This window comes from Athene noctua, chromosome 5 (assembly GCF_965140245.1).
Source record: "Athene noctua chromosome 5, bAthNoc1.hap1.1, whole genome shotgun sequence".
Taxonomy (NCBI): Eukaryota; Metazoa; Chordata; class Aves; order Strigiformes; family Strigidae; genus Athene; species Athene noctua.
This window is the reverse complement of record NC_134041.1, coordinates 49,245,535-49,269,247: the sequence shown is the minus strand read 5'-3', so window position 1 is coordinate 49,269,247 and position 23,713 is coordinate 49,245,535. Positions and strand designations below refer to the sequence as shown.

The window sequence follows — 23,713 nt, the reverse complement described above, 5'->3', positions numbered from 1 at the left end:
AGGCCCCATGGCATTGGCTAGACAGGTCACGCGGCCTCCCAGCCAGCCAATGGGGAGCCTCCTCTCAGGCATCCCGTGGAGAAACCGGCGGGGCTGCGCCAGTCGTTAACATCGGGCAGCTCGCGGCCCTCTCGCCCCGCCCGCCGGCCCAGCTCCCTCTAGACACTGTCTTCGCGGAAGCGTTCTCTGACTCCTCCCCCGCCTGTCTGGCCCATCGGCGACGCCGTAGCCCTGGGTTCGGCTGTGAGGCGGTCCGGGCGGAAGTGACGGTCCCGGAGCCGCGGGATTCAAACTCCCGGAAGCGGGTGTGGGCCGGGGCCGGCTCGAGCCGCAGCTGTCGCTCGCCGCGGGTTACAGATCGCCCGCCTCGCCGTGGCTCAGTGTGTTCACAGGCCCGTTCGCTCCTCGCCGCCGTCCGAGAGCCGCCAGCAGGAGCCGGGGAGCTTTGCCCTGCCCGTGCTTGACTGAAGCTGTGTCAGGAGTTATGTCCTGCCTGGTAGAAGGGATTGCTCTTCCATAACGCTACCTTTATTTTTTATAGGTGCTTAAAGATGAATTCTAAGACCGCTAAAGAGATAATTATTGGTAAGTGGGGCTTAAAGTCGGGTAGCTCCAGATCCGAGAGTGATCTCGAGAAGTATAAGCAGGAGAACGCTGCCCTGAGAAAATCGATGGAGGAAGTCGTTAAAGGGAAAACCAAAATGACTGATCCGGAAAGGAACGGACTCCTAGAGGTGAGGTGAATGTTTCTACTCGAGCTAATGTTTGTGACGTCCTAATTGTACACAGTTAACACGACTCTGAGTATGTCTGACTTTGTAAGCCAGATGCTAATCTTTCCTCTTAAAATTTAGTTTGTTACTACTGTGTCACTAGTCTGGCATTTTTGTTCTCAAACTAGTCTGGCATTTTTGTTCTCAAACTAGTCTGGCATTTTTGTTCTCAAACTAGTCTGGCATTTTTGTTCTCAAACTAGTCTGGCATTTTTGTTCTCAAACTAGTCTGGCATTTTTGTTCTCAAACTAGTCTGGCATTTTTGTTCTCAAACTAGTCTGGCATTTTTGTTCTCAAACGTTTTTCAATCATGACTGAACTAATAAATTACAACCATCTGACAAGGCTGTTAAATACAAAGACCTGAGGCCAGAGATGCCAGTTAGTCTGTTAAGACCTGTCCTCACATGTCCAACTGTTTGGAACAGTTGGTCCCAGGGAATTATTTTGAATGATGCCTGTGAAGAACATTGTTTACAAACAATTGCCAAAGAACATGTGAAAAAGCGCTATTTGCCTGAACTATATTCTCAAGCTCCCCCTCAGCTATAGGTAAATAAAACCATAATCAGTTCACCACATTATTCTTCTATTACAACCAAAGAGCAGAAACCCCAACACTGCAATTTTCATGCCTTGTAGTCCAGTCAAGGTAAACTTGTGGTTGCAGAAGTTCAAGCCTTAGTATGTGATCAAGTCACCTACTGTCAGGCTTCCCAGGACTTACATGGACTCTTTCAAAGGATACAGCTAATGGAGACTAGTCACACTAATATTTCTAGGCTACTTCTTTTGACAATAAGGCTTTTCATGTGTCTGTTCTACAATGTCAGTACAGAAGTGCTAACCCAAGTACCAGCTATAGCTAGGCAGCTCTTGTACTGTTGTGGCTAAATTCCTTAGTGTATTTGCTGTGTCTGGTGGAGTTTGCTGCTTGCTCAGTGTTGGCTACTTGATGTTGGGTTCCTAGTTTACAGGTGGAAAATCACAGGCATGTTTATATATACTAGGTACTATCCGCTGTCAGTATTTCTAGTGAGCACTGTGTGGTCTTCAACCACTCCTTAAATGAGGCTCTCTAACATTCATTTTTTTCCAGTTTCTCTGTCATTTTCTAATGACTTGATGTCAACTTGTAGGATTTCAACATCAACCTTTCTCACTTCATTCAAATGAAATGTTATCGTAACAGAAATTTACATAGACCCTCAAGGTATCTCAGATGCAGTACTAATGCTGTGTAATAATTACCTGTGCCAGAGGCCTACCGAAAAGGGAGTGCCTGTTGAAAATACCTACTAAAGCACATTTTGAAACTAAAAGACCAGATAATTTAGAAAACAGGATTCTTCACCAGAATGCTTTATTATAACTCTTTTGTAACTTGATGTCATTTAGTTGCAAGAAGGCTCTTCTGCTTCTCAAAAGCTACTAAATATACTAACCAACTCTAGGAAATGTACTGCCAATGTCTTCACTGGAAGAGTTTGAGTTCTTGTACTGCTTGTGTTTTTAAGGTTCATATCCTGTAGTGATCTGTATTCACATACAAAACTGAGAATCTACCAACTCTGTGAAATTTGGATCTTTGCACTCTTTCCTTGTTTCATCTGCTTCAGACTTTTTACTATCACTTGAAATATTTCAGATGATCACTGTAGTATTGTGATGATCACTGCAGTATTGTCTGTTTTGAGTAAACAGTAATATTCTCAGCTAATTAAAGGCTAAGAGAGAACCTTTCAAAGTGAGTATCTTCTCAAACCGTTGTAAACTTGCTAACACATTTGTTGCATAGACTGATGCTTATTCATTTGTGTCACTTTTTTATTCTGTTTCATTTAGAAAATACTCTCTCTTGAAAAAGAAAAAGAAAAACACAACCATCTTATTGGAGAGAAGGACAAAGAAATCCAAAACCTGAAAGAGAAGCTTAGGTCCAAAAACAAGAATAGTGAAGTCTCCTTACTACAAACTGAATTAGAGGAAAAAAAGAAGGAAGCAGAAAGGAGAGAACGGTTGCTTTGTCCTCTATCAGAAGTAGTGAACCAATTAAAATGTAATTCATCCACTGTTACTGCAAAATGTTATGAGATTGAAAACAGAGCCAGCACTTCTCAGGTATCCCAGGTAAGCACTGAAGAAACATTGTAATTGCAAATTCCAGGTATAACCCACTGAGCACCAATATCTGTTACAAATAGGATGGATTTTTAATTTTCTTACAAGTTGCATTGTGTGCTGAAATATTCTTGTATGAAGAGATGCTATCCAGATTGAATGCTAAATGAAGAACTGTCAGGGAGCACAACTACAGGCAACACAGCTGGGGAGAGAATTCTCTAATGCTGTGTGTAAGGTCCCTTTTTCAAGCTCACATGCAGGTGGTATAACTAGTGGTACTACATGTAATGATCTGCTGTTGCTTAAGCAGATACTATGCCCTTCTCGGGTTTGTGTACTCAGTGATTACACAGAATGAGAAGGCACCAGTAAAAGACACACGGCACATGAAAAAAGACAAACTAAGCTCCTCATCTAATTCACCTTTAGTCATGGGAATATCTTTCTGCTCCCTTGCCTTAGGAATCCTCATTTGCTCCTAGGTTGTTGAAACTAGTTGCCTGTACTTTACATGGCATCAGACACTGTAAATACAGTAAATGTGACAGAAGACAGGACAGGAATAATAAGTTGCTTCTCATTTAAAGTGGCTAATAGTTATGGTGCCAGGTACTTGGCAGCTTTTACAAGTGCGTTTAGTGTTCTACAGTTGTTTTTCCACCCCTGCCTAACGTTCTATGAAAATTCAGTAGTATCTCAACAATGAGCACAGGAAAGTTGTTGGCTAAAAGTAGGTGCCTGTAAATCTTTTCCAGCTTTTGACCTGCAGATGGTGCTGGTTCCCCACATTCTACACAGAAATTTAGTAATTTCTAGAAATTCAGTTTTATAGCAAAAAATCTACTAATTATCAATGATCATACATTTAGCTTCTAATAATGCAGTATCTTTGGAAATACCACTTTAAATGCAACGTGTTTATTTTCAATTTCAAGAGACTTTGAGTTTTGTTAGAGAATTTAAAATGTATGTTAAAGATTTCCATGATATTTTTGTCAGTTAACCACCAAAGTATCTTTTAGTTTAAAACCAGAATTTTCTTTTAAATTTTTTACTGATTTATCAGCAGAGGACAACAAAATGTGACTGATGCTTGACTGGATGTCTTGAAAAACTTGAAAGCAAGTCTAGCAATGCTGCTTGAAACTGCTAGGTGGCATATGAGCAGCAGGTATACTCTGAAATAGAAACAACAGTTGTAGAACAATTTTGAGAAAGTTTTCACTGAGGTGGAGTTCTAAAGTACTATAGCAATAGGAACCTTGAGCAATTATAGTGTCTCTAAATGTGCCCAGGTGGCAAAGGTGGCCAATGGCATCCTGGCTTGCATCAGAAATAGCGTGGCCAGCAGGGACAGGGAAGGGATCTGACCCCTGTCCTCGGCACTGGTGAGGCCGCACCTCGATTCCTGTGTTCAGTTTTGGGCCCCTCACTACAAAAAGGACATTGAATGACTCGAGCGTGTCCAGAGAAGGGCAACGGAGCTGTTGCAGGGTCTGGAGCACAGGTCGTACGGGGAGCGGCTGAGGGAACTGGGGGTGTTTAGTCTGGAGAAGAGGAGGCTGAGGGGAGACCTCATCGCCCTCTACAGCTCCCTGAAAGGAGGTTGCAGAGAGCTGGAGAGGAGTCTTGTTAACAAAGTAACAAGCGATAGGACAAGAGGGAATGGCCTCAAGTTGGGCCAGGGAAGGTTTAGACTGGATATTGTGAAGTATTTGTTTATCGAATGGGTTGTTGGGCGTTGGAATGGGCTGCCCAGGGAGGTGGTGGAGTCCCCATCCCTGGAGGGGTTTAAGAGTAGGATCAACAGCGCTTAAAGATATGGTGTAGTTGAGAACTGTCAGGGTTAGGTTAATGGTTGGACTAGATGATCTTCAAGGTCTTTTCCAACCTAGATGATTCTGTAAATCCTATTTCTATTAGGAAGTGCTAAAGTTTAATAATTTCACAGTTCTGTATTTTTTCAGTTATAAAGCTTGTTGTAAGTCATGTTCCAAAAATCATTGCAAAACTGGAAAAAGTTAGCTTGTATTTGGCTAGTAATCTACATTTTTTTTTTCTGCTTAAATTTTCCACCGACTTTTATTTACACAAATTCAAAAATTTTTTTTCTATAATGCAGTGACTTTTTAACTGCTTTCTAGTTTCTAGATGGGTCTAAAGAACTCTCCAATTCATACTTTAAGCACTTTACTGTGGATTTGGTCTCAGAAAATCAGGCAGTATGTCTTGATGGTTTCAGACAGGCTGGCATGGTTTCCCAGATGTTTATAATCCTCGTGTTACCCCAATGAAGTTGACAAGGTATCTAGCTTTCCCCAACAACTCCTATAGCTCTGGCTTATTATCAAACTGGTATGAGGGTATGCAAATGGAAGGAACACTTTTTTTTGTGTGTGTATTTAAGTAATGCCCTAAATAGCTTCATTTTTCAGAAGCTCTTCTGTACTCTTCAGGTCTTCCAAGATAGCAGTTCAGCAGAAAACACATGGTAGTCTTCTTAAGAAGTGTTTTAATTTAACTATGAATTGCAGGGTTATGGAATAAATGAAATTTAAATCTCTGTCCTGTATCTTGCAGGAGATTTTATTTTAAATCTATGAAATGGTTTTCTATGTACTTAGGGTTTGGTTTTTTTTAAGAAAAGACTGTAAAGATCTTTAAACACGAGGCACATGTATGCATCTGTTTTCCATTTAAAAAATATTCTTATGCTATTTATGTGAGATTAATAGTTATACAGGACTAGCTTTACTGTTTCAGCCATCTGTTTTAAAGAACACTTAACAGGTTGTTCTTTGTCTGCAGGAAGCTGTAACAAACAGCACTGGCTCACCAACTAATCTTTATGAAGTTGAAAAACAACTGAAAGATGTAAGTTTCCTGTACAACATTGCAAGTACAAATCATCTGTATCAAGATGCATAAAAATGTAAATAATCACTATATGTGTTTTTTGATAGCATGGGACCTCAGATGGCATGTTTCCCTCTAAAATATAGTATCTAGAACTATTTTGTGACAAGATAATTTAAATAAAAAGACTTGGGGAAAAAAAGGACAGTATTTCCATTATCTTTGGAAAAACCTTGCTTGGAACATCAGAAAAAAGTGGTTGCTGACAAAGCAGAAGCCCCAAGGAACCTGATCTGACCTCAGAGCTGACACTGCCTGGGATAGAATGAGGTTGGATTAAGAACCTCCTGAGGTCCCTTCCAACCTGAATGTGATCCAGTTGGATATAAAATCCATGTCCTTGTTCTTCCAAACTTTAAGTTTCAATGATACAGTTTTAGTCTATTAAATTTTCAAGATTTATATTTTACTTTACACTTGAGATTGAAAGGTTAATTCTTCATAATCTGAGCATGACTCATGAAAGCCTTTTAAGATGTTTTCCCATTCCAAGTAGTAAATCGATCAGTATTTAATATTGCTGCAATTTTAAGTTATGCTCAACCAGCTGACTTACCTTTCCAAATAAATATGGGTTTTATTTATTGTACAGAGATTACTGTGATTTGTAGCAGAATTAACTACCTTATCTTTAAACTGTATAATATATAACTTTTAACACTTTTAAGAAATAAGACCAATACTTTTAAAATCTGATAAATTACCAGAGCCTTTTTTGTTGTTCTGTTCCTTTTCACGAAGGCTCTTGAGAAAAACCAACAGTGGCTGCTGTATGACCAGCAACGTGAAGCGTATGTCAGGGGACTGCTTGGAAGGATCTTTGAGCTGGAACAGAAATCAGAAATAGTTAGCCAAGGAGAATCTAAAGAATTCAGTTCAGAAGGTACTGACTTTATTTTTTTCCCCACAAGTGACCCAAACCATAATTATCTATAGAATAAGTTTTCTGAAAAGAAATTATAGCACAACTAAACAAAATCAAGGCTTTCTTCTCAACATTTTGGTTTCTTAATGGTAGAATTTCATTAAGTAAAATTTCTTTGCTTCCTGTTATCTAGCTATGTTACTCATCAACAGCATTTCATGTTCTTATCTACTTCAAAGATGGTTTTTAACAGTCTTGACACTCTATTAGCAACCTCTCTGTTTGTGGAAAGTGGCAAGGCAAATACATGTGTCTCCCATCCTTCAAAGTACACTTTCAACCTACATAATGGAAGCATTAGAGATTTATTAGCTAGGTGTGGATCGGGTTTTTTAAATTTACTTTTTTTCAAAATAAATATTATAAAAATGACTCAAGACTGCCACATTCTTTACTCAACCTGAACAGTTGTTACAGGGCATGAAAACCTGTGATATGTTTTGGCACCTATTCAAAACAGTGTTTCACAATATGGATCTGGCCACCTCTAGCTCACTTCCGTGCTATGCAGTTGCTCAACAATGAGCACCCTCTCCATAGCCCGCATTCAGATTGACTTGAGTTGTGCTTGACCAGCATGTGAAATAAAATTAAAATCACATTGAACAGAAGAACCAGAAGAAATTGGCCTGCTTTTCTTATTATCAAATTATTAATTTTGTATATGCTGCAACTGATCTGTGAGGTAAATTCATTAAATGGAACTAGTATGATCTGGAGTAAGAGTATGTCCACAGATACTTGCCACTTAGTAATTCATGTGCAGTGCCTTGGTTTCTGTATTACTGTTTGAATCTTTATGGAAAACTTAAACATCATCATAGTTTTGGTGCTGTTTAGAAATCTGTGAACAGTAATTTAGGGAGAGGCAGACTGAAGTAGCTCACCAGGAAATGTAACTCAGTTACTGCAGTCAAAGTCTTGTCATCAGAGCAGCTGGGAGACTAGGAATAAGGGTATAAGAAAGTTCCTCTCTTCAAGCAGCTAGGCAGTAGCAGAAATTCATGTTTCTAAGAACCTAGCTATACAAGTTGAAAGTAGGTAAGACAACTTTTTCCAAGGAAAAATTTGGTGTATCTCTGAGGATCTCACTACCTGAACTCTCAACAATGGAGTACTGTTAACAAGAAGGTAAGGCTTAGTTCATAGTTGAGGGGAGGGAGAACAGCCAAGCAAAAAACTCTCCCTAGTAAATTATATTTTGAAGAATGAAGGGAAGGCTTCAGTAGGAAAAGTATCAAAGTCAAGAAATTTACAGTGCCAAAAATCAGCAAAGCCTGTGAAATTCTGCATTCCTTGTTCTGCTTCTAGGTATATTTTTCATGACTACTGAATTTCCACAGACTGTCTCTTTTTCTTCCTACTTTCTAAACTTCTTGGGGCAACAAGCAGAAATTTTTCAAACTCTGGTTTAAGTAACAGTCACTAGCCAAGAAGCAGGCATTTGTTATCAAAAAACCCTATCCTAGTCCCTTCTATTTGCAATTTAGAAGTAAATGATAGCATACATTTTGAAGAAGATGGTCTGCAAAATGCAATGGATGATACGACTTTGGTCAACAGTGCTGAAATAGAGCCCATCAGATCCCCAGGGTAACTCTAGGCAGGGAGTAATGCCAGAACCCTGACTAAGGAGCCTAAATCTGGAAGTGAGAATCTAGTGTCTTTGGGCCTTGATTTCCAGGTGTCAGTATAATGTATGAGGTCGCTTAAGAACTATGTGTGGGTCACAGGGCTTGTGTAGCCAGGACAAAGAATGTAATATTGCTATAAGAGTTAGTGAAGGAAGAGACTGTAGCAGAGAATACTATATACAAGCCAAGTTGCAGTTTTCCAGTAACTATATTGGGAAGGAGATTTTACTGCATTAGAAGTATTGAAAGCTGTTTTAACTAAAGTTTGGTGCTAATCTGAGCTGCGTAATAGCCTAGAAAGTCAGTGTCTGTCAATATGCCTTAAAATGCTGTCAAGGATTTGGTGTTATGATCAAGTAATTTTTTTTTTCCTCCTCACATTGCTGTCTCAATTATTTCTGACTCATTAAGGTCATCTACAAGATGAAAAGCAAAAATATTATGACCAGCTGTTACGAACTGCTAAGAGTGATCTTGAGACTGAAAGATGCACTGTAACCCAGCTGAGATCTGAACTTAATGAATTCAAAAGGAAGTATGAAGAAGCACAAGAAATAACAAGATTAAATGCCTTATTGCAGTCGCAACAGGTTGCTGAAGTGAAGACTCTAGAAAATGAAAACAAAATTAAAGAAGAGAAAGTACAGAGACTAAAACAAGAAAACGAAACTATTAAAGGACAGCTCAGAGAAGAAAAGAAAAAGTCTGAAGATCTTTTATGTCAGGTATGTGGATGCATTTGGAGCTTTAAGATCGTTGCCAAAGAATCAAGGGAGCTGAGAAGTCATGCTTAATCAGAATGGACCATCACTCACTTGCTCTGGTAACTTCCATAAATACATTGAGACTCATGTCCTTGTGGTTAAAACTGAATTCTTTCTTTAATATATTGGTTGGAATCAAAATCCAAATTTTTGTGAAATTTCCTTGTTTAAACAAGGAACTTGTTGTTTACTTATTTCCCTGGTCTTGTGGGACACAAGAGGGAGAAGTGAGAGAATAGCTAATTGATTCTCATCCTGGAGATAGTAAACGAGAACAGGAAAGGTAAAAATTCAAGTCCATACAGGCTATTTTATCATGTGGTCCTAACTGTGGAATATCACTGATATTTGCTGTCACCTGGCTGCCACAAATACACATGTGGGCTTGTAGTTTCAAACTTACTGGATAAGCAGCCTGTGGAAGTGTCCCTGGATAGTGCCCCCAGCCAGCCAGTGTGGTCATGAAGCTGGGGTTTGTTTGTTTTTCCATTCAGATAAGTTGCTGCATTTGGTTCTCTGTGTGATGCCATGGATAAGAACTATGCAGGCACACCTGAGTACTAGAAAGCAACAGTCAGATAAGCAAGAGAAGGGATGGACCTCAGGTTGTCACTGTCTTGAAGATGGCTATGGTAGAAACCACTGAGAAGAGTTCTGTAATACCCTATGAAGCCTAAAAAGTCCCTGTCAGGCAGGCTGTTCAATGTGCATGGTTTGTGCTGTTGCCAGATCTGTTCTGTTGCTTTTGCATCAGATTCTAATTGTTTGCAGGTCTTGCCCATCTTCCAGAGTTACCTTGATCACTTCAGTGAAATAATGCTGTTCATATGTGGTGTTCTTAATTCTTCCTTCTTTTTTTTGAGCCCAGTGACTTGAACTCCACTCTGGCTGATCAGAGACAGGAAGACATCGATGTGCTATATGTTTGTATCTAAAAATATTCAGTGCTTACCTCCTTTTGTTTGGAATACTTATGAGGACTTTGCCACTTCCCCTACATGGAGAATTACAGTGGTGTCTTGGAATATTCCTATCAGCATGGTGATGCTAACAAAAAAAAAAATTTAAAAAATCTGTTGTTTCTTCTTCTGGATGTGAAATCATGACCACATATCTGCTGAAGAGAAACTAGAAAGTCCTTGAAGGACTGTCCTCAGGATATCCAAATAAGATAGACTTGCTTCAAGTTTGAGGTCAAAGCCAAAGCAATGTAGAACAGAGATTTGAAATATGAGAATAAAATTTACTATGAATGAAAGTAGGCTAAAACCAGAATAACAGTTTAGCTAAATACAGGCTGGTTCTCACTGGTTAACAATAATAATAATTAAAAGTGAACAACAGCATTCACTATAAAAATTGATACATGCTGATAATGGAGGATATTTTTATGTATGCATTTACTTAATCCATTATAGTATAGTACTTTGAGTCTTAAACTATTTAAAAAAAAAAAGTTGCATTGCTTGGGTTTTTTTAACATCACGGCCTGTTAGTGCAAACATAGGTGCTGTGTATCTTTGTCTGCATCCTAAGAAAGTTGTTTGTTTTTGTTTTTGTTTTTTTTTAAACTATAACATCATCCTGCATTTCCCCTGCTCAGTGCAATAATGTTTCCCTGGGGCTTCGCCCAGGGAAGTAGAGATACTTGAATTGGGTTTGGGGTTGCATAATACACATACATTTTCTATTGGCATTGGAATATAAAAGTTTACTTCCATCCCTTTTTAGATTCATTATTTATTAAGCTTATTAACTGTTGTATAGGGAAGTTATTTGTTACAAATGTTTTTCTGCCTTGTAGGTGCAACTTTTCCATAAATCATGGCTCAAACAGCAGGAGGAACACACTAGGATAGCTTTGTTGGAACAACAGGTACCCAATTATATGCTAAGATGCTGATACTTATCTGTATTATGCATAAAGGCTTTCTAGACTAACTTCAAATTTAAGAATGTACTCATATTACTTTAATATACTGAGTATTAATATTATTAGACATGAATATTCAACTGTGAATAATCTCGATGCTTCTAAAAATTTTAACATGCCTGCCAAGAGGAAGTCTGTAACCTTTTACAATTAAGAGGGTGTGATTTAAACCTGATGCTGTTTTCTCCACAATCGCTTGTTCAACTGAACATCCTTAGATCAGGTATGGGAAACATCCTAAAACCAATCAGTTCTTGGAAGTTTTGCAATATACTCTTGATAAAGTTACACAAATAATTGCATTGCCATCTTTTCCAAGTACATTCTTAGAGGTCTAATTGATGTTATTACTATTGATTTATTTGTTAAACTTGGGCATGCAGTGTTACCCACAGTTTCTGTCCAAAATATCTTGCTACAAGAAAGAACCTGGAGTAGAAACTGGCATTTTAGTGAGAACTCAAAGTATATGATTTTCTATGAAATGTTTAGTTTAAGATGGCAAGACATATTGAAATACCCTCCAACCAAACTAACATCAAACTCTACCTCTACTAATGAAAAGATTTTAATAATTGGGCATATATAAATTTCACTGTAGTAAAAGCAACAAGTTATTTAAAAAAAAAAATAATTATTTTTTAAATCCCATTTTAGGATATGATTGCAGAATAAAACTTACATTAAATATATGAAGGGGAAACACTTCTCTCTTCCCCCCCCTTAACAATGCTGACTTTAATGCTTCAATTTTCACTTTGGGGGATTGCCAGATCCAGATATGCACCACAGACTTTGAGAATGAAAAGCTTGATCGCCAGAACTTGCAACATCAGCTAAATAAAGTTCTTAAGGAACTGCGCAAGGCCAGGGAGCAAATAACCCATCTGGAACCTCTGGTATGTACCCAATAACTTGCAGGTGAATTTAGTCAGGGATTTTGCATAAATGTACATTTTTCACTTTGGGATCTTATTTCAAGCTAGTGAGTCTTTCGCTAATGTCATCAGATATTCAATGTAAGTCCTTATGTCCTTTAGGTATGTGGCCCCAAGGTGCAGAAGCCTACATTAACTAGCTAGGCGTCATTTTTTCTCTACAGCGTGCACAGAACTAGTACTGCAGAAGGAGATCCCGAATAGTCAGGTTCCTGAGCAGGGAACATAACTGTATTTTGTATCACAATGTGTTACCCAGTTTTGTCCGTTGCACAATGACAAAGCTGCACTGCTTCTCTACTCGGACTTGCTGCTAGTGAACAAGACACAATCCTTAAATATAGAAGTTGAATTTCTCCCCCACCTCCATCTGATACAGGATGGATGGGTCATTAAAACCTGTGTCTTTCACTTCCAAAAAGTCAAGCTCTCTACTACAATGAAAAAGGACATTTGTTGTATTGTGAGGACTGTGGTCTGTTTGCTTCTTACTATAAAAACCCAGAGAAAGCCACCTAGATTTGAGCCCTAGACTTAATGGAGAAATCTGTAGGGAAAGATTAAACAAGCCATTGATCTGTTTTGCTGTGTTGTATCCAGGATTGCCCTGGTCTTGAGCAGAAATGCATTTTGACTGTTGGTGCTTCAGGAACTCCTGGAAGGTATCTTGTAAGATTAGGTGACAGCTGAATAGGATTGTCAAAACTGCAGTTCTGGACTTAAATGAGGTTCAAAAGGGAAATCGGACATGCCTGTCCTTCATTAGATCAGGTCTGGGGCTGCTGTGACTTTAACAGAAGATAAATGTAAAAGCTCCTAACAAGTTGCAGATGAGAGAAATTCTTCTGTGACTGCCAGACTGCTCTTCCTTTCAGTTGTGTGCAACTTGGAAGTATTTTTTCAAACGAAGAAAGGAATGGAATGAATCCTGAGATGGTAATGTTCTTGAGTCATGTGTTGCCCCTGGGAGAGCCTCACTTGCTAAGGATTGTAGTTGCTGCTGCTGCCAGGGGAGGCCACTGAAAAACCTCTCTGCTGGGAGCAGAGCAGAAGTCCAGGCAGAGCAGGGCAGTTATGGCTTTGTTTCTCTGTGATAAACAGCTGGAGGAGTGGCTGTCAAATGGACAACTGGGTACCTTTTACAGTTAGGGACAGCCTTCACGCATGGGAACAGGAGAAGAGAGAATTGCAGCGGAGTTTTTTGCAAGGTAACTAGGCAGCATCCTATGTAGAAGCGACTGAGGCATCATTTTTGTTAAGGAAAGATAGCGTGTGTGAGTGGCTAGGAAGATGGCTGGGGAAGGATTCCCAATTAGACACTGTGGGAAACCTGTCTTAAATAGCCTGCAGAAAAGCTACCTGCAATCTAATTTAAATGTGATGTTAGAATTGTACAACAGACCCTCTCTTATTAATGCAAGTAGCATAACTGTGTTTAGCTATCTTTAAAATTCTACCCTTAGTGCCATAACACAAACAAGGCTTGTGGGCCATCAAACCTTAATATTTTTTCCTCCAGTATTTGATCAGTGCATGTATGCCCCAATCTAACACTTAAAGCTTCTCCTTTTCCAGAAACTCCAGGAATCTGGACGTATGAAACCACAAGAAGATTTGCAAGCTGTATTTGAAGAGAAGCTGACTGTGTATGACAGCAGTCCTTCCCCAAAATATTCAAGCCTTCTTGATGAAAGTTTTCTTGAGTGTCCCAGATGTAAAGTGCTGTATCCAGCAAGCCAGCACAGAGAATTACTAGCACATATTGACTTTTGTACAGCTTGAGCTTCAAATGGACTTACTATATTTGCTTTATACACACTGTCAATATGGTCTTCTACAACAGCAAAGGATCTTTTTAAGGCCTTTCCTGAAGGTTGTATAAAAGGCTACTAGTTTCATTATTCAGTTCCACAAAACTTTATAGTAATTTATTTGGCCTCAAATATTTTACCTGTTGTTTTTGCAAAAAACAGCTACTGCATTTTTGGTTGCAAATGAAAATATTTTTAGAAATAGTTTACTATTTGATAATATTCCTATTGACTTTTTTTTTTTGCACTATAAAAAATGAGAACAGTAAAAGCACACCTATTGTGTCAGACTTTATTTTGATGTTTGGCATGTCCAGTTCTTGGTGAATCCCGATGATTGTGCTTGTACCATAACTAACAGTAATAGCTGCAAAAGATTTTTGGCCCTTGTAGGTGCACTATATATATATTTATATATACGTGGTCTATGTGTATGTATAGTGTATACATACATGTATGTATCACATACATATGTGATGTATCACCATTTGTTGAGGCTTGAACTCAGCCCACAGCCCCTTGCCACATGGCCAGCTGTTCACCTTCCCCCTCCATGGTGAAATAGGGGTGGGACAAAAAGAAGAAATTTTGTAGGTTGAATAAAAATAAATTAATTTACTAAATATAACAAGAAAACATCAGTAACAAGAGCGAGTCCAAAAAAATGGGTAAAATGTAACAGTGGCTTACTGAGCACAGTAACTGCCCCCCCCCCTCCCCCGCCCTCCACAGCAGCACGCTGATGGCACCAGTTCGTGGGCCAGAGAGAGCCCTGTGTGCCTATATACACTCCAATGATTGATTAGGATTGGGACATCTAGCTGTGCTCCCTATCAACCCATGGAAAGTTAACTCTATCCTGGCTAAAACCAGGACACCGTCTTGATACACTAAAACTCAGGAGGGTCATGTTAGATCTTTGGTGCTTAAGAGTCATGTTGAAAACATCAATCACAGGTAGCTTATCTTCCTGAACCACAGTCAGAGGTGACTTAGTGCTCATATAAAAATGCAGACCAAGGTTTAAGCTCTTCTCGCAAAACATCATTGGGAAAACAAACTTCCTAGCAAATACAAACTACTTTGGTACTGAGAAAAGTTTGTATTTCAAACAATATCACAGACCAGTTTTGAAGTCTGGATATAGAATTATGTTCAAGTTGTTTGTGGTCCTGTATTTTAGAGGATAAAGTAGGTAGATGTCAGTTATTCAATCTGTTACATTTGACAAATGTCCCAGTTTAAAAGTGCAGTTTTTAATAAATTGCTCTAGTGCATTTGAAGTGTCACTGTATTTCGGTATTAATATGGAAACAAGTTTGCAATAAATGCTTGCAACAAGTTAGAAACTAGCAAAAAACTGCCTTATGGATTTGTAATCACAGTGTTATTTTCCCTAATGAAGTGAGGAAATCTTATAAAGATATGCTAGTTAAGATAAATTTGCTTCTTTTACTAGTTTATGGTTTGCTGAGGATAGTGAAATACCCAAGGTCTATCCTTTCTCTGGTATACTGATTCTGACTGCTAGCTAATAACAGGTTTTTTCCATCATGCTTTGCTGCAAAACTGCACACATTTATCCCATGATGTTCACCCTAATTTCTGATGGTTAAACCTTATTAAATATGAGGGTGTGTTCCAACTTGGTTTTCAGTAACTATTATATCAAGTGATGCTGTTGGTGATTAAATCCAGTGTTCATGAGACAGAAAGAAAATGTTCAATGTTATTGTAAGGGACTGTGTCAGCCATTTTGTCTCAACATTGCTGTTACACCATTACCCCCCCTCCAAGCCACAGGGTGGTGTAAGATGGCAGCTCTCTGTTTCAGCCCCACACCATTTCATAGGCTGGGCCTCGATGTCCCGTTGTCAGGAGGGCAAGATCTGCCCGTAGCTAGAAAAGCTGCACGTGTGTGCTGGGCCGGGGGATGAGGGGAACGTGCAGAAGCTGAAGGCATCGATGGCCGCCCCCGCCTCGGTACAGCTGCTGTGGACATCAGGGCAGGCGCACATGAGGGAACACCGGGTGGTGAATATGCAAAAGAGCCCAGTGGCAACCAGCGAACTAATGGCGGGGACTGTATAAAAGGGGCTATGTGCCCCTCTCTAGCGAGGCTTCTCACTTGTGGTAGTTTTTCGCGTGCCTTTGGTGTATCGCTCTCTGAAGTTCTCTCGCTTGCTGAGCCTTCTCAGTTTCACTTGCCGAAGCTTTATCCTATTGAGCTTTCTCGCTGCCGCCTGCCAAACTCTGCCTGCTGTCCCTTCTAGCTTTTGTGTGCTGAAGCTTTCATCTGATGAGCTCTCTCGTGTGCCAACGCCTTCGCCTGCTGGTTTTCTCTCCATCACCTGCCCTGGGTCCAGACCAGCAGCATTCCTCCCTATCGCCTACCAGTGGATTCCCCCATCGCCTGTAGAGGATTCTCCATCGCCTGTGGGATCCCCCCTGCTCTGCACCAGGCCCGGACCGATGCTCTGCCGCTAGACACGTGGGTCAGCGCTCCCCATCGCCTGCACCGGAACTGGATCAAGGGGACGCTGCTAGACTTGTAGTGGTAGTAATTAATACTGCTGCTTCTCCTTTTTGTTTGCTTGCTTAGGTATTCTTCTTTCTTCTTCCTTCTGTCCTGTTGCTATTATCGGTTTATTTTGCAAAATAAAGCTTACAAGGTTGTACAGCATCACGTTTGCATCTTAATCTTGCTCTTAGGATCATTTAAGAACCCTCCCCAATACTGGATTGGGACAGTTACTGTCTTTATATCTGAAATATCTTTGCCAAATCTATTGTATTAGCCACTATCTGTCCATTTTTCAATTTCACTGACCATGTCTCAGGCTGATATTTGTGTTTTGACAATTTGCTTAGTTGCACCAGGGTTTCTGACCAAAAATAAGATGAAATAATGAGTAAAGCAGAAATTATGCTTCAGAATCTCAGTGTTTTGCTACGAGGGAAACTCTCTTAATTTCATGTCTGTCTTTATGAACATCTTTTAAATTCAAGATAGCTATGTTTTTCATTGCAGCCTAGTAATTTTAATCTCTAATTAAACTACTTCTGGAAGTTTTAGTTGTCTTTTAACAACACATTAATCAGCTAGTATTATATTCCCAGTTGCACACTTGGCATAGTTTCTGCAAAAGGAAGTTCTGATCTTTTATGTATTATAGATGAAATAAGTTTGCCTGCTGTAGGTCAGCACTCTTCAGTAGTTCTAAGGCTTTCTTAAATTAACATAAAACGTTTTCATTAGAAGCTGGTACTGTAGAGGGAGATTCATAAAGTTGATAATGTGATAATCTTTAAAAAGTTTTGTTCATTTCAGCACCTCTTTTGAACTTTAATTGCATTTAGTCCTTCCTGCTAAATAGTAGACCTAAGCCCAAAAAACCCTTACTGATAAATTTATACACATAATCAGTGTGGTATGTATTGAAAAATACCACAATGGCCTTCTAGTGCACCAAAAGACTTATTCTGAAGTCAGAACCACAAATATTGTCTTCACTTAGTAGTGACTAAAACCAGCTATAAAACTTCAACTCAAAGCATGCAAATCATATCACTGCTTTTCTTTTACTCTTCAGAAGCTAAGAAGGAGTCTAAGACTGAAAATTATTTTTTATCCTAAAAGGAAATGAAGAAAAAGATCTGTTGTTCCTCTCTCTAGCTATACTTAGGAAAGAAAGGTTTGTGCCTAATGAGCTGATCTTAATGCTAAGGTTTAGCTGTAAGTTCTCTGTAAGGCAGAGAATCTTGTCATTTCAAGCATTTTGTGTTTACAATTTCAGTAGCCTGAGTTATGTCCATTTCAAGTAATTGAATTTCAACCTAGCAGAAATTCTGTGAAGTCTGCATCATTTGAAGATGTTGGTCAAGGGAAGCTTCTGGATTAATACAAGGGTTCAGTAATACTAGCATATTTATAAATCCTGGCTTTCACATACAATGTTCTTTGTAAACAGCAACTGAATTAAGTGGGTTTGATGCAAGGTAGTGCAGTAGGAAAGACAAACTCTGCATAACTGACTTTTTTCACACAAGGAGAGCCGTTTGTGAAATAATAACAATTGAAAGATGACTCTTATTTTTCTTATATTAAATGGATCAACTAAATGATTAGATTTACTTGCTTGTGCAGCTTTCTTATTCTTGGTTTTCAGAACCATCTTTCACTTGGTTATTTGCCATGTGCCAATAAATACCACAAATGTTTAGGCAAACTGTACAATAAAACACTTATGTTTAACTAGGCAGATAAAAAGTGGCAGGGAGGTGTAGTACCAGTTATACTGTAAAAGAATCACGCTGAACAACACAAATATTTAGAGACAACAGGACATCACTGTTCACCTGGCAAAGAATGCTAACGTAAGCAGTGCACTGTCTTCAAGAAAACGAAGAGGAATATTGCTCTTGTGATATTTCCACAACAAAGCGGAGTTAGGTGGGAGCTTACAAGCAATGAAAATGTAGCAGCAGAGGAGCCATAGGCATTTCCATTTTAATCTGGCAATCAACCTGTCTATTAAGTTTCCATATTTTGTAATGTGATGGAACTGTTAAGATTACAGTAACAGTTGTGGCAATGGTTTTACCTTAAAAATGATACACAATTATATCATACAAGAAAGCTATAGTATATATAGTAATACAAACTACATTACATATGGGAAAACTATACAACTCCGAATGCTACTTGCAGCATTTCTAAATATTTTCCTTTCTCTAATTTGGAAAATGTGACAGAATTAGGTAGCCAAGTAGTACTCCCTGCCATAAGGGATGACCCTGCTGAAAGTCTCCGGGTGTTAAAAATATGGCCATATTGTCAGTATGAGGGTCTGTTTAGATTATTTTCAAGGCAGCCCTCTGGAGCAAGGCAGTTACATATCTCCCAGGGAAGGGCAGTGCAGGACCTCTGAAGTCACCTCCACAGCGAGGGACTGTGTTGGAGAATTCTGCAGTGTAGGTGGGATTTTAAAAGGTGGGGAAGGAAATAAAAATGTGGTGCCTAACAAGGAAGAAGAGAAGCCAGAGAGTTTCAGACCAAATCAACATAACTTCAATTCTTGGAAAAAACTCACTGGCATAGAACCAGCAGTGTCACATGTCCCCAGTTTTCTTAACTGAGCAAGTGCTGTGGATAGGGAAAAAACAAAAGATGTGCTAATGGTACGGTACCTTTTGTTTCAAATGTCAGTTTTGTAACAATGTAGGGAAACAGAATTATTTCCTCTGGTCTGTACAATGGGTGACACAACTGGTCAAAAAGCTGCACTACATAATTATGTATCAATAATTTATATCCCTAAGAACATAAGTGCAGTGAAAAATGGATCTTTATTCTCACCCACATGGCCAGAACATATAGTGTTTCCGATAAGCAGCCTAAAGTGGATGCCTAGGATATAGCCTAAGGATAGGGGATGCATGTGTGGGACCTTCTTAAAAACCTCAAGTTTTAAGATTCAGATGGCATTCCCTTGTGTTAGTATCTCTCAATGGACTTCTCTTCTAGCCTCCCCTTAAACCCATTTTAAAACATTAAATGATTAACTAAGAATAATGTATTAGACAATTCCATGATAATCTTGTCTGATTCCAAAACTATATTTTCATAGGTGATGCACAGTACTAGAGTAAAAATAAAATCTGAGACACTCCAAGGCAGGAACTGAGAGCTCTTTTGAAGACAGCAGGAATTTTCAATTTATCAACACCAATGACCTGAAATCTATAGGATGAAGTATTACATACAGGAGTAATCAACTACCAAAACCCAAAATAAATAGTATGACAGTGTATCAGCTCCTTCAGAAAGTTTCTTGGGATTACAGTAAACAGAAACTTGAACATGACTCAATATCCCAGCTGCATGATTTTGCAACAGTTTTACAACATGATGAATAAACAGACTCTTACATGTTTTACACATAAGCTTTAATTTCTAGTCAGTACAGATGAGATTTTTAGCTGGAATATTTTATCCAATTTTGAGTATTGTACTTCAAGAACAATTTAGACTAATGTGAACATAGTAGAAGTCTTTCAGATTTCTGATCCAATTCATTAAAGAATCAGGGTTATGCAGTCTAGAAAAGACCATGAAGAAAAATTTAAAAATTTCATATAGAGGAAATAAAATCTTTCTATGCTCAGTGAGAAGAGCAACAAGCTCCGAATTGCAACAGGAGAAATTCTGACATAAGGAAAATCTTTCTGGTGGTTGGAATAGATGAGCCGTGAAACAGATGACTTATGGAGGCTGCAAAATCTCCACCACTGCAGATTTACAGGGACACTTAGGTAACTGTCTAAACCATTCCTGACAGGTAAGTCTGCCTTGGGTCAGGGACATCAGCCAGATGATTTCTCACAGTCCCTTGAAGCCCTATTTTTAATGACACGGATAGACCTGAAAACAACACACCATCAGATTTACATTAACCCAGCAGATAATGGCTGTTTTGCACTGACTCTTCATGTTATTTCACTTCATGTAAAATTAGTAGCTACCACACCAGAAGTCAATATAACAGTTTAACTTCACCTTGTTTCACAATTTTAAAATTATTGGCATTCCTATGTCTGTATAATCTTCTAGTCTGAGCAGACAAAGCCATTTAAAATCAGTATTTGCATTCATTCATTGCAACCCCACTGGAAAACAAGACAAACAACACAAGTGCAACTTGATGTCACTTAATTCCCTAGTGTCTAGAAGCAGAACAGCTGTAGTATGGCATGTAAAAGCAAAAATGAAAACAGAAAACTAACCTTGCTTTTAGCTTATGCTAAAATCCTTATTATATAGACACAGCTTGAGTCACCTACGTACTTGGAACCTCTTTTGCGAAGATGAAGAGTCAACATTTCTAATGCAATTAATTTAAATCACTTAGCAAACATTAAAATACAATACATCTCTTACAGAAGTCAGTACTATTTACTTGTTGTACAGGTACATGGACATAAACCCAAAGACTTAAACACCGATCTACATGCAAGAGGATGCATAAATAAGGCAAAAAACCTTTACTAGGTCATGTCCAAATTGAACAATAATCCCCATCTCCCAGAATCACCTAGGCCAAGAGGTCCCTCTCTTTGGGAGTATTTCTTATGCTTAATAAATAAATAAAATAAATTATTCCCATCTTCCATGACAGTTCATGGCTGTCAGGGAAACAATCTCAAAACCAAAGCTTGACTTACAGTATCAGGTAACACAAGCCCTTATCTGCCATAGAGGATGCAAAGGCTCAGGCTTTCATTCAGGACAAAAAAAAAAAAAAAAAAAAAAAAAAAAAAAGGCAAAAGGAAACAAGAGTTTTTCCCTGCAAGGCTAGCTAAACAGCTCCACAGAGGTTCCTACAACTTTCATTTAACCTAGAACAATGAAATCTGAGTTGAGTCCATGTATCACCACTTCTGAGCATAAAAGAGGACATATGTTGACAAAATGATACAGGTTGAGAAATCATAACAGGTTTCCAAGCATTCTGTTAATCACTTCCTTGTCATAAGCACATGTGAAGCATATACTGCACACAGCATCCACCTATTACAGTAATGCCAGAGCAGCATTATCAAGGTTATGATTCCTCCCTTCCTCAGATTTCATGTTGCAACGGTTGCTATGACTGTAGCTGCCCAACAGCAAATACAGCTTTTGTACTTCATGGGAGGGAAAAAAGAACTTTTTTTAGATAATGGATCCATTAGACCCATGAGTAATCAGATTGGTTTTGTTCCTGCAAGGAGCTCCCATTCATTTGATAAAACTCCATGGAAATATGCATGTTTCTTCACACCTTTGCTGTCCCCAGGTACAGGATTTTGTACACAGGTAGGTGTGAAGCTCATGCTAATAGCACACTAAAAGCAGCACTTTGCTTTCATTCTCCTCAGCAAACAAAAGGCTTATGCGGAGCAAGGTTCTCATCCACACCTAAAGACCAAAGCTAAAGATGATCCTTTCTAAAGAAGATCCAGGGTCTATCCAGACACTTCCACACATCGTCTCATTTTCAAACCTGCTCCTCTATGGCATTCCTTTCCTCCCTGACTGAAAATATCTTAATTACTTCAATAACGCTGCTTTGGATGTTTCTCTTCCTATTCTCCTTCCCCCATTCTGTTTCAAATGTGTTTACTTTACCCTGAATTGATAGTACTATTAGATTCTAATTCCATTTTCCACTAATGCCAAAGGGGCTAAAGATTTCATCCATAACATAATTTGCATTTATCTGTACTACCATTTCCAGCTGCCCTCTACCCGTCCTGTTAATGCTTTCCAAATTTTCACACAGGTAAAACCAGACTTCTAATGATGGCTCTTCCCCAAATCTCAGCCTCTATTCAGAGCTGACCACATCACCACTACTGCCAGCTGCCCAGAACTTCAGGACTAGTTTGTCAGCTTGTATAAAGTCCCAGACCTACGAGGTTGGGGCAACTGGAAGGTATTTGCTATATTTTAAAATCTGCTAATCATTTTACAGAATCAGTCCATAGCAGACTTGTGGCTAGATATGTCAAGCTTTGATCATATATATGAATAATCATCCAAGAAATCAGCAGGAAGTAGTAGGAGCATCTTATCCACCTGTTTAATCTGCCCTGCAAACTCCCTGTTTGATGAGACAGCACAGATAGAACCACTTACAGTTCAAGAGAAAACATGCTAATTAAAAACAGTGGAAAATCTGCATTGGCAAAGATGTGGGAAGTGGTCCAGGAAAGATCTCACTCTTGTCAGTCCTCATTAGGAGATCCTCCCTTAGAAGGGACGAGTTTCTGGAATCCCCACTAATCTGGAATCCCCACTAAAACCATTATGTAAGCAGTTGATGGCAGGGTCACACCCAGGTCACCATGGAAGCACCGCCCAGTCACCTGGTCCCACTGGCACACCAGTTTGAAATAACTCTCACCTAATCAAAGTGCAGCTCCACATGGTCAAGCCTGTAACTGCACCCTTAAGCACCTACACTGGCACTGAGTCAAACAAATTAATCCAGAGCTGTCTAAAGTCATACAACTGTTTACATACTTTATGAAAACACTTTATCTTCTTTTATGAGACATTATCTGCTTGTCTGTGACGGTTTATGCACTTCACTCCCAGTCCATTTCTAAATCATCTGGAATGAAGAGCACAAGCAGAAAGGCCTACTTTAATTTGCTATTTGAGCAGCTTCTTTCAGGAATTGAAGTCCAGAGTAAAGATGGTATTTCCTAGGTACGTCTTAATTGGCCAGGCATCTTCAGCAAGAACTTTTAACACAGGAGGGTAAGACTCTGGATCAACTTAGTAAATGGATCCCAAAAATCAAGCCAGTGACACTTCCCCTCCACACCAGGCCATGGCTAGCACAAGCAATGCACAGGACTGCTGCTTTCAAATGCCACTGTCAAGACACAAGGTGATGGGTAAATTCCTCTTTTTTTACCTTAGAGCAGTGCTGGTTATCCCAGGCTCCTGAGAAGAGCTCTTGGAGCAGTCTGACAGCCATCCCTCTGTTTAAAGCCATGCGCACACCCCCAGTGGAGGGGAGCAGTCTGGGCGGCCTCCCCGGGTCACCGGTGCCCCAGGGGCCTGCTTGTAGAGCAGAGCTGACCAGGGCCAGGCCTGGAGGTGGTGGCCAGGCCCAGGCCCCTCAGCATGGAGGTGCCAGCACGCCGACCCACGCCCTCCCTGGGCAGGCGTCAGGCAGCCCCACTCGCCCCCAGCCCCTCATTGCCTCCCCATGCACAGCGGCTTCGCCTTTGTGTGAGCTGCACCGTGTTTACCCTCCCACTTCCTTGTTCCACTCTGGCGCAAGGGCCATAAACGGTCCGGCTGGCACAGCCGAGCCCTTGGTGGCACAGGCAGGAGGA

General features: G+C 39.6%; 1 protein-coding gene across 1 annotated transcript; it reads left to right on the top strand.

Moving 5' to 3' along the window:
* Positions 1-526: 526 nt before the first annotated feature.
* Positions 527-13,919, top strand: CEP55 (centrosomal protein 55). Its single transcript, XM_074907464.1, has 8 exons — positions 527-734; positions 2,620-2,924; positions 5,724-5,772; positions 6,556-6,697; positions 8,785-9,098; positions 10,942-11,013; positions 11,844-11,969; positions 13,584-13,919. The coding sequence occupies exons 1-8, from the start codon at positions 552-554 to the stop codon at positions 13,788-13,790; spliced, it is 1,398 nt and encodes a 465-aa protein (XP_074763565.1). The 5' UTR covers positions 527-551; the 3' UTR covers positions 13,791-13,919.
* Positions 13,920-23,713: the final 9,794 nt, after the last annotated feature.